The 16,908-nt window shown below is 31.6% G+C and overlaps 2 protein-coding genes across 3 annotated transcripts; one reads left to right on the top strand and one right to left on the bottom strand.

Annotated features, from left to right (window-relative positions):
- Positions 1-1,616: 1,616 nt before the first annotated feature.
- Bm5123 (uncharacterized protein) lies at positions 1,617-8,665 on the bottom strand (the record flags this gene model as incomplete). The annotated part of the gene is made up of 21 exons (XM_043074462.1): positions 1,617-1,716; positions 1,838-1,951; positions 2,476-2,646; positions 2,846-3,003; positions 3,294-3,409; positions 3,795-3,971; positions 4,044-4,214; positions 4,409-4,504; positions 4,802-4,903; positions 4,980-5,173; positions 5,254-5,338; positions 5,514-5,623; positions 5,841-5,913; positions 6,035-6,190; positions 6,504-6,561; positions 6,706-6,829; positions 7,235-7,364; positions 7,722-7,774; positions 7,973-8,078; positions 8,245-8,289; positions 8,563-8,665. 21 exons carry the CDS (start codon positions 8,663-8,665, stop codon positions 1,617-1,619), a joined length of 2,442 nt encoding a protein of 813 aa, XP_042930396.1.
- A 2,099-nt stretch (positions 8,666-10,764) lies between these two features.
- Bm1866 lies at positions 10,765-16,178 on the top strand (the record flags this gene model as incomplete). Of its 2 annotated transcripts, XM_043074460.1 has the most annotated exons (15): positions 10,765-10,853; positions 10,942-11,044; positions 11,393-11,518; positions 11,719-11,936; positions 12,277-12,385; positions 12,761-12,879; positions 13,077-13,208; positions 13,331-13,511; positions 13,611-13,794; positions 14,179-14,305; positions 14,415-14,478; positions 14,552-14,690; positions 14,796-14,930; positions 15,607-15,725; positions 16,038-16,178. In XM_043074460.1, the coding sequence occupies 15 exons, from the start codon at positions 10,765-10,767 to the stop codon at positions 16,176-16,178; spliced, it is 1,986 nt and encodes a 661-aa protein (XP_042930394.1). The 2 variants fall into 2 exon arrangements, with proteins under 2 accessions (XP_042930394.1, XP_042930395.1); XM_043074461.1 differs by lacking the exons at positions 10,765-10,853; positions 10,942-11,044; positions 11,393-11,518; positions 11,719-11,936; positions 12,277-12,385 and having other exon boundaries at positions 12,764-12,879.
- Positions 16,179-16,908: the final 730 nt, after the last annotated feature.

Here is a 16,908-nt window from a genome sequence, read left to right as displayed (position 1 = left end):
ACTCTACCTTCTTGCAACAACAATCTTCCAAAAAATTATGACATTCAATTTACTCCGTTATATTCCTACTTAAATTCTAAAAAATTAACATGCACTATCAGCACACTTCCACCACTTTATCACTGTGGTATTTCTTGCTCGGGAATGCGACCAACGATTATCAAATGTAAACATTGAACAAAAGAAGAAAAAAAAGGGACTGACACGCACACTTTCCTACTGCTAGTGTTTTAGAACACCAACCGGTTGGCTATCTATGTCACCAAAAATACACCTTTTATCCGGAATAGTTATCCTACCTTATTCTAACAGACTCAAATTTGAATTAAAATCAAATTAAAAATTTGAATATGTATTTATTGTACGTTGGAAAAAAAAAAAAAACGTCTTCATGTAGATAATAAGGACACGTTACGGTTTATTTCATTTTTTATCATCATTGTTAAACGTTGAAAGAGAATAAATTCATCCGAATAAAAGTTTATAAGTGACAGTAAATATTGCCATACAAATTGGGTAAGGCTATTGCTAACAAATACATTGATAATAGGAAGCGTACGTAATAAAAGTATAATAATAGACAGGTATGTAATAAAAGTACAATAATTATAGAGACTTTGTTTGCTGAGGTTCTAATAAACAATCAAAGCAATATTTGTTCATAGTTGATATCAATATCTCTTCGTTACACATTAAATTAGTATAAAAACAAAAGGCAATGTAAGGCTAACTACAGAGAAGACATTTGAAATAGCAAATTAATTCTATGATGAAAATTACAGAAATACAATAGCTATAAAAAATCCAATTTGAGCTTTCTAGAATCAAATAAATAAATCACCATAAAAAAAAAAAACGGGATTGTCATGGAAATGATTATCCAATTAATGATATAAATGAACGATGAATAATGCTCAGCATTATTCCCACAACAAGAAGATTATCTATATCAATCACTAAAGCTACCTACTTTAATACTATTTTAATCCATGCAAATTAATAGCTTGTTGATAATGTTTTGTGCTAGATTAAAAGGACGATTTTCTACTGGCAAAAATTAATCATTGACCAAAATGGCATCCGAATTTTTCCAGCAAATTTTAAAATATCAAATAAATATTAATAATATAATGAAACACTTTTTTGATGGAAAATTAAACCAGCTATGAAGAAGCATGGAAAATTTTCCAAACAGAGAAGATTACAAATAAAAATAACAGGAAACAAAAAAAAAATTGCATCCATCCCTCTCTCCCTAAAAAAAAAAAAAAAAAAAAAAAAAAAAACGAATCTCCAATTTAAGTTTTAAATATTCGTCAAACTTCAAACTTAATATTTTTAGAATACGATAAATAAAAGAATTATGATGAATGCTAATGTTTGTTCACATAAATAAGTAAAAACTTATTGGAGATAAACGGAAATTCAGTGAACCCTATAAAAGTATAAGAGGGATATTCGTCCATTATACTTCATAAGATAATTCATATAACATGAGAATTTGTTTGATGAGGACTAAATACATCCAAAACAAATCTATTTGGAATGACTTCATAAGAGAAACAACATCATGAAACTTGCTATTGCAAAACTTGAGCGGAATTTGGATAACTTCACTATAAAGACTGAGATGTCGAAGTAAGATTTTGTAATTTGACTTTGAGAAAGGAGCTACTACTTGCAACCATCACGTATGATGCGTCTGCAACTGAGATTCTGCAATTCAAAATTATGAAAATTTTAAAATCTGATCTTCATTCATCGTAAAAATTCATTATTAACAGATTGAAAAGCATGAAGCAAAGAAAAAAAGAAAAGATTAATAGATCACACTTACCGTGTAATACCTTTGTATGAACCTAATGAACAATTCTTCATAACATGGAAATCAAAACACCGAGCTAATTGTGATAGTGCATCCGTACTTTCATCATATATAATAATGATGGTACTGAAATTTACTCACATGTTATTCTTGTTCTTCCGAAAGAATTCAAATTATAAATTAAGCTTCGAAAAATTATGCATTATAATTCCTTAAAACGACATATTTCTAGAAATCTCAAATTGAGGAAATAGAATTAATAAGTATACATTAGGACAAATTAATATTAATGAATTAAAGAGTATACATTAGAATGAATTAATCACAAGGATTTTAGAGTTAGCATTAGAAAACCTTTTACACTAGTTTAACGATAGTTCTTTCAGTTTGAAATTTCAACAACGAATTTTATTTGCAACGCGATGAGATGAACAAAGGTTTTCCTTTTTTTCCTTTTTTTTCATGCGCAATCATAATCATGCTACCCTCTAAGAGTGAATAATCCTATATACAGAGTACTTTCACCTTCATTTAGTCTTAATTAAAATTTTTGGAATATGTGTATTTCATTACAAAAATTACTTCAATACAATTTATTTTCTGCTAAATATGAATAGTACTGATTTTAGTCATAATGGAAGAACACTTACGGAACAGTCACAATGCTGGAATCAATACCACCACGTCGACTAAAAATATCATGACAATTAACATAACCCTTCACGTAATATTTCCAGCTATTATCAATGATTTTTCTCAATTCTGCATCATAACTTTCTTCACTTAATCGATCTGCATTTTCGACTTTTTCATCGCCATTCCTACAGCAAAAATTTTTCCTCAAATTTTCGCATAAAAATCCTATCAAAACAAACACTTAAAAATATTGATAAAAGTAATTTTTCCGATCAAAACAATACAAAATTCAGTGTAATGGGATCATAGCAAAAGGAGAAACATTTATAACAAAGCAATGAGGAACATATATAAGAAAGCGAAAGCAAATGTTTTAACACTAACAACAGATTGTTCTTGTTATTTCCCGCTAGTTTCATAGGTGTGCCATCATTGTTTGTTAACGCCACCAAATCAAACGTTTTGATAAGTTCAACACGAGATACAGCAGGTATATATGAGACAGCAGAAATCAGCCAGCCAAATTTCGTTCTTTCACAACACTTCAAAAAAAGGTATGAATATTATTGTAACATGCAAAAAATATAAAGAGTTAATAAGGGATAGCGTCTTTTCATGCAAAATTGTTCGGCATGTTAGTGGTTTCCAAACTATGATAAAAAGTTACTTGATGTTTTTGAATTTCTTTCATCCAATTCATATTCTAATCAATTTCTCTTATTTGAACTATACACTATAAGTCACTCCTCCCTACTCAAATGACTGATAGTCGTATAAATAGTATTCAGTCATATTCTAATCAGTTTCTCTTACTTGAACTACACACACTTACCTGTCGATTTTTTATAAATTTATCGTGAAATGACTTTTTCACCAAATAAGCACCAGCTGCTACACCATTTTCGATACGATATACAGACGAAACATCCATATCACGACTTTTAACAACTTGAAATTGTAACAATCAGGACATTTTTTCTATGTTAAAGGATAAACGATAACTTTGAGTGATTTATACTATGCTATTATCGGTATAAACTAAGATCCCACAAAACAAAACAAAAAGTTTTACTAAGCCAAAATTGACAATAGATGCGCTATCCTTTGACACTCATAATGAATGTAAAGTAGCTAAACAAAATTACTACTTTTCTATTTCAAATAACTCACCTTCATATGCAGCACAAAGTTATATATGTCTTCCAAAAGGTTGATGATCGAACTACGACTATACTAACTTAGATGCTCAAAATATCAGCAAAAAAGAATCTGAATTTACAGTACACTGACGTACAGCAGAAGAGTAGAAACATTTACAAATATGAAAACTTACTGTTTTCATTGAGCAATAGAATAAAGCTTGCAGTGTTATCTTTCATGAAGTGTGGCAATAGTTGCGCAAGAAAATACAAAAAGCCAGGTAATAAAATCATATCTTCCTCAACAACAATTAGACATGGTGCATATGGGAATAGTGTCATCATATTATCAATGCCTTCCAATACGAAATCTGTAAATAAATTCGATATGTTAATCGAAAATTTTGGAAAAAAAAATACGAAAAAGTCAATGGTAAAAACACCTTTATAAGAAGCTGAACTGTTGATTGGCAAAGCTCTAACATGAAACAGTGCACTCAGATCTGATATTTCATTATAAATGGAATCAAATGCCACAACTACATTTTGTGGATTAATACCGTCTTGATCATAGATGCTTTCCAGACATAAACGTATATTATTCGTATTTAAGCCTATAATTATGTAACTTCAATTCAAAGTTCACCCAAAGCAAGAGAGTTATATAAATTCATACGTATTAGAATGTTCCTCAGTTTATCTCATATTTCTCGAACTACAATATGTTATGCACAGTCGGCCATTTTTACAGTACATAAAACACTTGAAAAATACTGAAAATACCATTAAAAAAAAAAAAAAAAAAAACCTCCAGCAAGTAATATTGGAACCGAATAAATGCGATCAGTTGATGGTAAATAAGTTTGACTACTACGTGGTATTAACGGCATATCGATATGGCTTTCTGAAAACAAAGAAAACTGCAGCGAGTCTCAAAATCCTATTAATTTTATTCTTTAATCTTTCAAAAAGTAATTAATCATAAAAGTAGAACAGTTTAAAACAAACTCTAAACTACTGTAAACATCTGAATACAAATACCATGCTACAAAAAACAAATTTGTTATCAAAAGGAAAAATCAAAAGTATAGAAATGCTTAAAATGCTATTTTTAAAATACGTTTAATGCAAATATATAATAAAAGCAAACAAAACTTATAATATATAAAGTGAAAAAGAAAACAATACAAAGCAAACAAACCATCACAAAAGTCTTCATAACCATCATATCGGGAACAAAAATGTCGCCGAAGCATATTTTGTGCCTTTGGCAAACGATTTTTTACAGTTTTCAATCCATCCACTAAAAAACTTCTTCTTGAAACAACAAAATAAACTAATATTGTACTTTAAAATACCGTGAAATTGATTGAACCTACACACTGAGGGTACACAAATCGTTTGCCTAATTGGTTTAGCCCAGTCGTTGCCGGATGGTAAATTCATGTCCTCGAATGGTGTGTAACCATCAATTCCTTTCTGGCCAATAAAATACCATGAAGCACGGAATTTCAAGCGATGTATGAGGCTTGAGCCTAACTCGTAAAAAATATGCTTTGCCATGTCTGATAAGCTGAAGAGAAAAATGATATGTTTTTAATAACAATCTATAAACCACAAATATTTTTGTTAAAATATAGATAACTAACAAACCTATTTGATGCTTCGTCAAAACTGATCACAGCCACAATCTCTCCAGGTGAGAGTTGCTCCAGAAACAAAACTAATGCTGAACTATCTGCAAAGATTAAATTGATTTATACAATGCAGAAAACAGAAATGTCACAGTACTTATAAAAAAACAAGAAATGTCACAGTAGTATAATTAAACCACTTTTACTAGAAACATTAAATTAACAAAACAAATTTTTGGCTGTCATTACGAAAATCGATCCACAACAATGGTTATGTACCTTCAAGGTAAGTATCATAGTGCCCAGTGCGCATTACTTGATGAGTTTTAGAATCAATAACAACTAAATTCAACCCGCGACCAGCGGAATTCAGATCTCGATCTATTATTCTGCAATCATTAATTCAAGTACATACAAAATTATAATAGCACTGCAAAAGGTGAAGAATACCAGAATAGCGACGTAACAATAAGTACCATAGTAAGAAGAGCTTTGAAGAATGATCCAAGTTACAAGGAACAGTTAAGTGGTAAAGCACTAAATAATTTCAAATGATTTTTATTTTACATACACTAAAAATTCCAATTAAAAATACCAAACACTTACAATCTTCCATTTACACACAACCGAGGAGAATCATCTTTGTCCTTTCCCGAATAAAAAAGCATCGGAATTTCATCTAAAAATCGATTCACTACCAGACTACTTATATTCAAACTGAAATCAGTGCCTATACTTATCCAAATATACTCAACAAATGTTTCGTGAAATGAACTTTTAACTGAAAGAAATGATGGAACCTTCAGGACATTTCTCTGGATGACCACAGTTCGGTAATTCTACACCAAATTTCACGTTCATTTCTTGTCCTTTTACAGCTGATAACTGAGCGACAATATGCTCATCAATGTGGTGCACTTCAGGTACTCGTATCGTAACATTTGATTGCTCTCCCACTATAAATATACAAATTTTTACAAGAAAAAATAGGAATATAAACTCTAAAAAGTGCTGTAAGAACAATTCACGCAATGCAGTGAGTAGGATTTCACCTTGTCATGATGTATAACCTACGAATGAAAGAATAACAATGAATGTAAAAAATTATGGAACTACACACTTCAAATCATACAACAATTTTCTTTAAATGATAACTGATTTTAAATGCAGACGATAGAATCTGGAAACTTTCAATAATCCAGCTGAATTTTTTTCACATTAAATAGCCATAAAGATAACTGATATAAAAACGAGAGAAGTGTAACATACTTGGTGCCTTCAAACATCTGACATAATATTTCGGCTCTACTATTTCCAGTGAAACAACCTTTAAAAAAAAATACAGGGAAAAATTAAGAAAAAAAATGAACGTTCGATGGAGTTTTATCGAGAATTATAAAACTCCTAATCTCAAAAAGTTAATAAAAAAATTCGTGTTCGACCAAAGAACAACAGCAGTTAGAGCAACAACCTTTTCAAAAGCTGCTGGAACCGACAGACCTAACTGCCCAACAAAAAGTAAGCTGGTCTCTGTTTTATACTGCGCAAGTGATAAACCAAACAAACGCAACAAATGTCGTGTTTCAGCTGATACCCTGCATTGTTTATAGAGTCATCATTGTCCAGAAAGAAAAAAAAAGTGATTGCATGCGCAATTTTCAAAAAACAAAAATTAGGACAAAAAAATTTCTCCTGCAAAAATCTGAACGTATATAATCTTATTATAAAGAAGGTCATCTGAGTATGAGAGAGACAATGAATTAATCCGGATTATGGTAATAAATACATTAATGAAAAATATAACTTGACAAATGACATCGTGTAATCTTTCCTCTAAACCTGTAAATGACTAAGTTGCAATCATCCTGAAGATTTCTAGTTACACACACATACACTGATGTATTCGAAGAATTCTGATAAGAGCTAATAACTAAATTATTAACTGTATTGGAAAAACGAAAAATAAAAAAAAAAAAAAAAAAAAAAAAAAAAAAACACACTTTGATGAAACGTCACCATATGAAGTTCCCACAATAATTTCAGAATAATGCACTTGCGCCAACAACCTTATAAGAGAAAAATCACTGTCTTGAATGCTTAAATAATGTACACCGACAATGCTTTTGTCACCTATAATATAAAAGGTTTTTTTTTTAAATATTCTTCTAATAGCAAATAATTCTGAACTATCTATTTCAATTCAGGAAAAATCACTTAGTGGAAGTACAAAATTTTGTACATAGTAATAATAAATAGGATAGAATGTTGCTATATTATTATGGATTAGTACCTATCATTATGAATTAGTTGGAAAAAGCTTTTAACATAGTAGAAAATACAACACGTTGCAACAAAATATGAAATAGAAACCTGATACCTTATTCACATATCATTTTCCACTAGATGACAAATCTAAATGAATGCATAATAAGAAAAAAAAAAAAGCAAAACAAAAAAAAAGGCAAAAATGAGTTAAATAAAATTTACTGTTTAAAATAGCGATATTCAATCCTCTAACCAATTTCGAACTGTCGAATAATCTGAAAAATAAAATCAGCACCGAGTTTTCTTTTTATATTAACAAAGAAAAATAAAGAAACTTTAGGTAATAGAGAATTTCTCCGCACCAGAAAGAATTAATATTATTATACGGAGGTAAAATTCTACACTTTTTCTCTCTTTTTTTGTTCAGCAAGTAATAAACTAATTAAAACTGGAACAGCTTGAAAAGTAAGAACTTTTTATTATTTAAACATAGCAATGGTGGTTTCGTTCGGCTTTCCGGTCTCACTAGAATTGTCACCTCGTCATTTGGACAATAAGCTTTTCTCACGCATTCACTATCTACAACATTAATTAAAGGTTTACATGAATGCTTCAAACTAGAAGTCTCACTTCACCAGAAGGACCAAATTCATACCATTAGCATTCTGGAATTAATTTATGGATACTTTTAATGACTGCACAAAACCATTAGAAATTGAAATGATAAAAATTGAAGTAAACGTACCACCAGTTTTAGGAGGAACAATATTTGTTCGCAACTGAGTCCAATCTATAAAAAAATGATAAAAATACTTCCTATATATTGGAGTACTCTATGTGTTAGCTATATCCTCTCTAGGGATATATGGCATTATTGTTGCAGGCTGGTCAAGTAATTCCAATTATGCATTTTTGGATAGCATAAGGTCAGCTGCCCAGATGATTTCATATGAGGTCTCAATGGACTTAATAGTAATGGAAAATGATATAACGGTTCCTATCCTTTGAAAAATATACAACGATATACATATATAACAGATAGAGAAATAAATAACGAACTTACTATTTCCATAATTGGACAAATTTATGTTTCTAATAATTATCCAAAAAAAAATGAGCAAAATTAGCAGAAATGAAATCCGTTTTAGCCAATTAAAACGAAGCATTTCCTTTCACTTTAATTCGATCAATGCTTTCTTCCTCTTATTAAATCTGAAAATGAAAAAACTTTTTATACACCTATCGTTTCATTAATTTCGTATTTTCTGTGACATAAAAAAAAAGTCATATTTGGCATAAATGCTGATACATGAGCAAGAAAGATAAACACATGTGTGTTTATAATTTAATTCATCATATTATTTCTCTATTTTCTTAACATAAATAATTTATCCATAAAACAACGCATATTCCTTTACATGCTGGTAAATAACGTCAATAATAGTTTTGCTGCAAATTTGTTCAAAATCATCTCATCGTGCATTCTTTGCTGAAAAAAAAGAAAAAAAAACCTTAACTATTATTATTATCATTTGCACATTATAGATTCTATCAGTATTAGCATCGCAAAACGTCAACATAGTTATCAGTGGACGATATGTCAACATTCTGTAAATTTTTCAGCGTTTATTTATGGACAAAAATGACAGAAATGGAAAAAAAAATATTAAAAAAGTAATTTAAGTTCAAAATACTTAACTAATCATAATAATAAAAAAACAATTTCCCAAAATAACATATAAGAATCATATAGTTATGTTCGCAAACAAAGGCAAATACGATTTGCTAGATAAATCATAAAAATAAACTTAAAAAAAAAAACATTAACTTGAAATAGTTTCACAGGATTATAGACATAAAGATATTAATGGTTGAAGATCAAAAGAATTCTCATTAATTTCTGGATATGCCGCCCCTAACCTGACCTCAAATCTTAACCCCAAATTTCAGACTGTCTTTCAGATTCTACATAAACTTTCATTAGCGATCGGTGTAACCGAGAAATAGATGTAGTATGTTAGGAGAAAGATTAATTAAAGTGCAAATAATATAATATATTACTACTGCCATTCATTATTAATTATTGATCATTATCATTATTTGGTATTATTACTGTTGTTATTGTTATGATTAATATTCTTGCTGTTACTGTTATTATTATTGTTATTCATTATTATTATTAGAATAGATAGAGGATCACGTGCGAAGGATCTGTATGGTCACGCGTGTCAGCGAAACTTGTATTTTCACGTCTCACGCGAGGTATTAAAGGTAGATTTTGTAGGATATCGCATGCGAGAGAGATCGCGAATCTTAAAGAGGACGGAGATCCGTATTGCCGCGAGTCTCAGCGAGATTTGTATTTTCACGCCTCACGCGAGGTATTAAGGCTGTATGGTGGATTTCGTAGGATACTGTATGCGAGAGTGTATTGTCGTGCGTCTCAGCGAGAATTGTATGCTCGCGCTCCAAGCGAGATATGAAAGGTTGGGTGAGTGGAGTTGGTAGGTTGCGTGGTGGAGTTTGGTTGCGTGATCGGGTTTGTAGGTTACGTGGCGGGGTTTGTAGGGCTGCGTGAGTGGAGTTTGTAGAATTTCACGTGCAAGGATGACCTGTATGGTGTCAACGAGCCTATATGTTCGCTTCTTACGCGAGGTATTAGGATTGCGTGGGTGGAACTTGTGGGTCATGTAAACTACGTAAAGTAAAACTGTGTGAGTGGGATTTGTAGCGTCGTGTAGACGATAGAAGTGAGGTTGCGTGATTACGTTTGATAAGATCTTGAGTGCCAGGATGACCGTATATTCATGCGCGCAGTCAAAATCTGCATAGTTGTGTAAATAACACAAATAAGAATGACATATGTGGAGATACGTAAGTGGGATATAGTAGCGTAAATTATACAAATAAGGTTGCATAAATATGCATGAAATAAGTAAGGTTACGTAAATGATATATGTAAGATAATGTAAAGTTGCATAAGGGGGTTTCTATGACCGCATAAATAATACGAATAAGATTGCAATGATACAGTTAAGGTTATGTAAAGAAGTAGGCTTGGGATGAATTGGTTACAGCGACTAACGCATTGCCTACAATCTAAAAGTACGACTAACACAAGAATAACCATTCCAAATCCACCGAACCTATTTGTGGACACATTCGAACGGGTTTGAGAACAAGTTGCTGTCGAAGTTTTCCAGTGTTTTTTTCCGCAAGATGAAGCAATAACTTCCAGGATAAGAGCGTTAATATTCAAAGCGTTATGTCTACTTTTCCCAATAGTGCAAGCGATTTTCAAGATCCATCATTCTGGAAGGAATTTTACAAAGATGCCGGAGACGCGTTTGAATGGTAAGACCATGAATTTTGTTGCATTACTTGTTTCTCTGAGCATATGTTGTTATGATTTAAGATTGAGATAATGTTCATAATTTTTCAGGTACGGTGATTTGAAGAATTTTGGGTGTGTCTTGACCAAATATTTGAAAACAACTGATAAAATTCTACAAATTGGATGCGGCAGTTCAGAATTAGCGGATCAGGTATTCCTGGAGTTGTCAGATTTCTGAACTTTTTTCAATTTTTATTTGGAATGTTGTTTCTTTGCAAAATCGATTTGATCGTCAAAAACTGCAGAACAGCTTGAACCACGGATTCGACTTCTTTTTGATTGATAAGGGGACGGAAAGATTTTATATTGTCATGAAACCATTTCGTTATATACTTTCCTGCACTATAATATAGTCTTTTGGAGTTTTGATAATCTGCGTTTCTGTCGTTACCATTTAGTGTCTGTAGTAGTGGAGATATTGCTTTTTAAAACTGATATAATGAACTTCTGACCAATTGCGCTTCCGTCACATGTTTATCTATATTTTCTTGTTTTATAGCTTTACGATGGTGGTTATCAAGTAATTGATAGTATCGACATTGATGAAGGAATCATCCGAAAACAAATTGCCAAGAATTGTTCATCAAGACCGGAATTACAGTTTATATGTTGTTCGGCAACAAAAGTAACTTTTTTTGCTCCGGCAATTACACACTTAGCAGTTTGCAGTCATTCCTGATTAAAGTTCCCAGAAACCTTCTTAAACAATTAAATGTTTAGCGTTTCAGATTTTTGATAGTATGTTAACTTAATTGCAGTGAAGCCTAGCAAATCAGCTTCCTGTATCGTTTGCCTGTTTTTAACTTGATCTGTTCGGAATTTAAGATTGAAGCGCCAGACGAAAAATACAACGTTGTCTTAGACAAGGGGACGTTAGATGCATTAATTCCATCCGCAAATGAGGACATAGTGGAGAAAATGGAAGACGTAGAAAAAATGTATGCTGAAGTATGCCGGGTGCTTGCGGTCGGAGGTCGATATGTTGTGCTTACGCTTGCTCAAAAACACGTGCTCAATTCATATATGCCATTTTTTCTGGAACGGTTAGTTTCATTGTTCTTGTGTTGGGAAGAAAATTTGGTTAAATTTAGGATTAGAATAGAAGTTGCAACGAAAATTTTGAAATACAATTTTAAGTTTCATTGAGGATTATTTTCTTGTGTTCATTCTTCTCCCTCCTTTCAATTAAAACACTGGTTTGCACAAGAGAAAAAGAACGTAGAAATGGGATGAAACAATGGAAAAAATCGAATATCATTTAGAATTCTTCTGAGATCAACATCACTATTTCGAACATAAATATAAACATGTATTTTAACTGAGATTAATGACTATAATGGCATATTTCTTTTCTTTACAAATATGAATAATGCAAATTTATAGGAAGAACTTCATTATACGGGTTGAAAAGAATACTGATGCTAATTGGGAGTTTCCTCTACCAATATTTTTGCTTATCGCGACGAAACTTCGTGTTTCTCTTGCTTCACCAGTGAATTTTTTTTTATAATTTTGCTCTGGATAAAGTCTAGATCAGTTCATATCAATTTGATGGCCTTTGAATGTTAATTATAATTAAAACTTTTCTGTTGTTTCTTGTCTTTCTGATGAGACAACCGATAATCTGAATGGATAATGAATTAACCAAAAATGGTTCAACCTAATAGCACTATAAGTTCTTTACCATATATATTTTACGATTGTTTCTCAAGCAGCAATCAATAGTGTTGGTCGTCTTATTAGTTCTCCTCACAGTATAACAATAGGAATTGGTGATTTGTTTGGACCATTCTGTTGAAATTAATATAGGACAGATATGAAGTTTTAATGTTGAAAGCATGGTAAATATCAGTCTCTATACTTGCAGTACATGGAGTTAATACTTTCACTGGAAAAGAAATCGGTTAAATTTTCCTCTTTGGATAACTTGATTAGTGCGATAAATGCGGAGCAGGAATTCTCGAGATTTCGCCATATGTGTTCCAAGTATAAATTATTTGGCATAAAAATTTCAGATGTAATTTTAAGTAAGAGAATCTTAATTTTTCAATGACAGGAAGTTTTGCATTTTCAGCTTGTGATGCGTACAGGAATTTTATTGTGGATTATGATGTTAGAGTGAACATAATGCATTTAATATTTCCCAGTTTTGCACAAATTGTATATTTCTAAAAATCTTTCAGAAAATTGGAACATGAAGTGAATTTGGTACTGCATGATAGCGATGAGAAACCACGATATCGGATTGCAGTTCTTGACGATCCGAAAGTCAGTGAATTATGTTCATTCGCTGTCTTCATCGTCCCGGTTGGCAGGTTGTTTTAGATCTAAACATTATTGCTGTAATTGGCACTTTTTGCTTTACTTTTTGAGCAGTCAGTATATATATATATATACATCATAAAATAATTCTCAAAATTAAATCTCTGCATTTTAGAGATCGCGACTGGTTTTTCGCTACTGAAAGAGGCCGTTCATCACTTCGCAAACAATGTGATAAAGATCGGTTGGCAGTTGCTACACTTTATCGTGAGCAAAAATATGAAAGTATGGAGCAGGTTAAAGATGAATTGGGTCCATATGTAATTCAGCTTACTCCATCATCCATGCTTCAAGCAGTTGAGACTTTACATTTATTATATTTAATTTTGATTACTAAATTTTGTAGCTTATATTGTATTTTTTATTTCAGATAAACATAAAATATTTTATTTCAGCGTAAGTCGGTGGTAGAATTTCTTTCTCTTGGAAAAATTGACGTTAAGGAAACTCGTGCCACAGGAAATTCCGATGTCAACGGTCCATGGGCAGTGGAAGATGTCCGCATACAAAGTTCCATATATCGAAGACTTGTTTTTTTGTCTGCCCAAAATCTAGTACAGTCTGAAGTTAAATTGATTCGTAAGTTTTATTTTTAAAATAAGATACTTGTCCGCAGTGAAAATATAAACTTGGATGTGGGACCTTAATTAGGAAATATACTTGATGTCGAATATCTTGACCTGAACTGTACAGTTTTGGGATCTCTAATTTAATTTCATATTTCAGTATGGTGAGAGGTATACGGTGCAGAGTATTGGAAAGTTGTTTTTTTCTTCACATAAGTAGATCACCCAACAGTTATTTATTCATCATACAAGTAAGTAGGGAAACCATTCTTTCAAGGAGAAAGTATGTTCAGGACAAACAGGACAGTATTTATCGTTATTCTGTTAGAAGCTACGTTACAGAAACTATCATTTGTGGTTTTTTTAATAATTTAATTTCACTGATGTTACTGTGCAGGGAACAGAAGAGGTGTCGAAATTGTGGATTTGCATACATTAACCTCGGAATATCATGAGGCGATGTTGGCAGCACTACCTTTTATGTTACGTCCTGGTGAAAAATTGAACCATGCAACTAAATTACGGTATGGTTATGCTGTTGTTCGTTCACTGTACTCTTTTAATAGCTTACGTATTTACGAGTATTAATTTCATAATGAAATTAACCACACAATATTAATAGTTTCATTTCAGATTACTTGTTCTTGGATTAGGTGGTGGTGTTCTGCCTTCCTTTCTGCACATCAAATTTCCGTCAGTAAGTCTAAACCTAGATTAAATCTAAATTTATATTTAAGTTGAAGTGTCAATTACCATAAAGTAACATTTAGATGTTTATCGTATCTGTGGAATTAGATCCGAAGGTGGCGGAAATTGCAAAGTACTGGTTTTCTTTCAATAGTGACTCGCGTTTGACCGTTGTGATTAAAGATGCTCTTACATATATTGAAGAACTGGTGCAACAGAATGGTAGGTAGTCATTCAGAAATTGAGTAGTTTCAGCATGTTTAATTAATGAATAAATGAGAATCTTATCGATATTTTCTTAAGACTTAAGATATATCAAAATTTTAGATGAGTCACGCTTGTTCGATGTCATATTCATTGATGTGGCTGGAAGCATTCACGAAGATGGATTGAGTTGTCCATTACCGTCGTTTGTAACAGAGAAAGCTCTCAATAATATGTATGCTGCACTTTGTGCAAGAGGTAAGACATATTATTATATTGTTCAGTGGTTTATGGAAATCTTATTTTCATGAATATTGTTTGAATCATTTTCAAATTTTATTTCAGCTGACTTATCTGTTGCTATTCTTAATAAGTCTCAATCGTTTTTTCAATTTTCAACCGAAATTATACATGTTCAGAACTTTTTTTGCTTATGTTGTTTGCAATCATCATGCACAATATTCTTTTTCTGCATATAAAACCTACAGATGAAACTAGACATCTAGTTGGTAACAATGCACAAACTGAACAAGTACAGCAATAAATAGTCACAATAATATTCATACGGTAACAGGAAATTAATAATGAATACAAGTAAAATATTGAATAGAGTGAAGATAATCAGTATGTTTCATAGAAATATATTGCAGTTATTTCCTTCGTGTTTCATATTTCATTTGTTGATCCCTTATGTTGTTTCAACTTTTCTGCTAATTAACAGCATAAAAACCATAGTTAATGACTGCATCGCAACGATGTAGATAAACAAAGAATTATTCCATTTATGGTGATATGGAGTATTAAAATAAAATTTCTACGCAAACTGCTGGCAAGTAATAATCTAGTAAGTCGGAAAATTAACAAATTGTTCTATAATATGTAAGAGATCCGATTCTTTATCATTTGATTGCTACTTTGTTTGCCTGATTTCCAGGAGTATTGGCTTTAAATCTTGTAACTCGAAACGACAGTATTGCTGAACAAATTAAAGACCGTGTTTTGTCGATTTTTTCCTATTATTGCAGTCATTCCAGCCAGGAAGACATAAATCAGGTATGTCTTCTTTGGGTAGAGATGCTTATTAGGAGAATAAAATTTTGTAGGAACGAAATGGCAGCTTGTATTTGATGTTCAGTTCAGTAATTTAATTTCTGCGTTCCGTGGAATGAAATTTATGCAATAATGTTTGTATTTAATTAGCCATTTTGAAATTCGACAAGTTTTTTCGATTACATGACAGTAAAAAATGCTTGGTTTTGGTTCTTTTTTTTTCCATTCCATAGAGACAATTCGAAGTGCACTGTTCCGGTGAAATGGAATTTGAAACTGCGTTCGAGGCTTTTGTATTTACATATTCCTTTGCAGGTTTTGATTTGTCCAAAAGTACGGAAGAGCTTATACGATGTTCGAAAAGCCTGTGAAAATTACAAAAAAGAGAAAGGGACACTGGGAAATTTATTCTCAAATGTTTCGACGCTGAAATTTTATGAGAAGCGAGCCGACTGACAGATCTTCACAAAACGGATTTGAAATATTTTGAATGTTTTTGAATTGTTATTACTATGCTTTAAATGAGAGATTGTTGTTTTTTTTTTTTTTTTTTTTTTCTTTCTGTAATATTTTTCTAGAAAATTGTAAGGTTGATTGAGAGGTCGATAAAATTGAAATTCATGAAGTTTAGAGGTTTTTTTCTTTTACTAAAAGCGCAAAAAGGAGAAATCTAAAGTTTTATGTGACACAGGTTCCTATTCATAATCTTTGTTTCCAAACATTTTTTCCCCTTCACATTACCAAATTAGCAGCTGATTCTTTAACATCACTTTCACTATATCTGTAATTGCTTTTCCTATTTTAGTGCACCTTCGAACGAATTTTCCAAAAATTGGACCAATCCATAGTATGTGCGTGTGTGAATGCTTGCGTTAAACGCATTTCATTTATGAACTTTTTCTATACCCTTGTTCGTGCTATACTAATGTTAGTTAAGAGAGTTACATCTGGATAGTTAAGCGAATTTGCTAATCTAATGTTTATAACATTTATTTTAAACTTTCAATAATTCTAGAAATCAGCATTAACCCTTGATCTCTTTCTTTCCGCCACGCTATCTCTCACATACTTAAATGGAATAAGAAGTGCGATTTGATCTGTTGACCTTTGTCATCTGCTCGTGTAGTATTCATCTTCTTTTTAAAGAAAAAAAAACTCGGAAGTATATATTCAAATAAAAAATAAT

This window comes from Brugia malayi (assembly GCF_000002995.4).
Source record: "Brugia malayi strain FR3 genome assembly, contig: Bm_v4_ChrX_scaffold_001, whole genome shotgun sequence".
NCBI lineage: Eukaryota > Metazoa > Nematoda > Chromadorea > Rhabditida > Onchocercidae > Brugia > Brugia malayi.
This window is presented reverse-complemented; position numbering and strand designations above follow the sequence as displayed.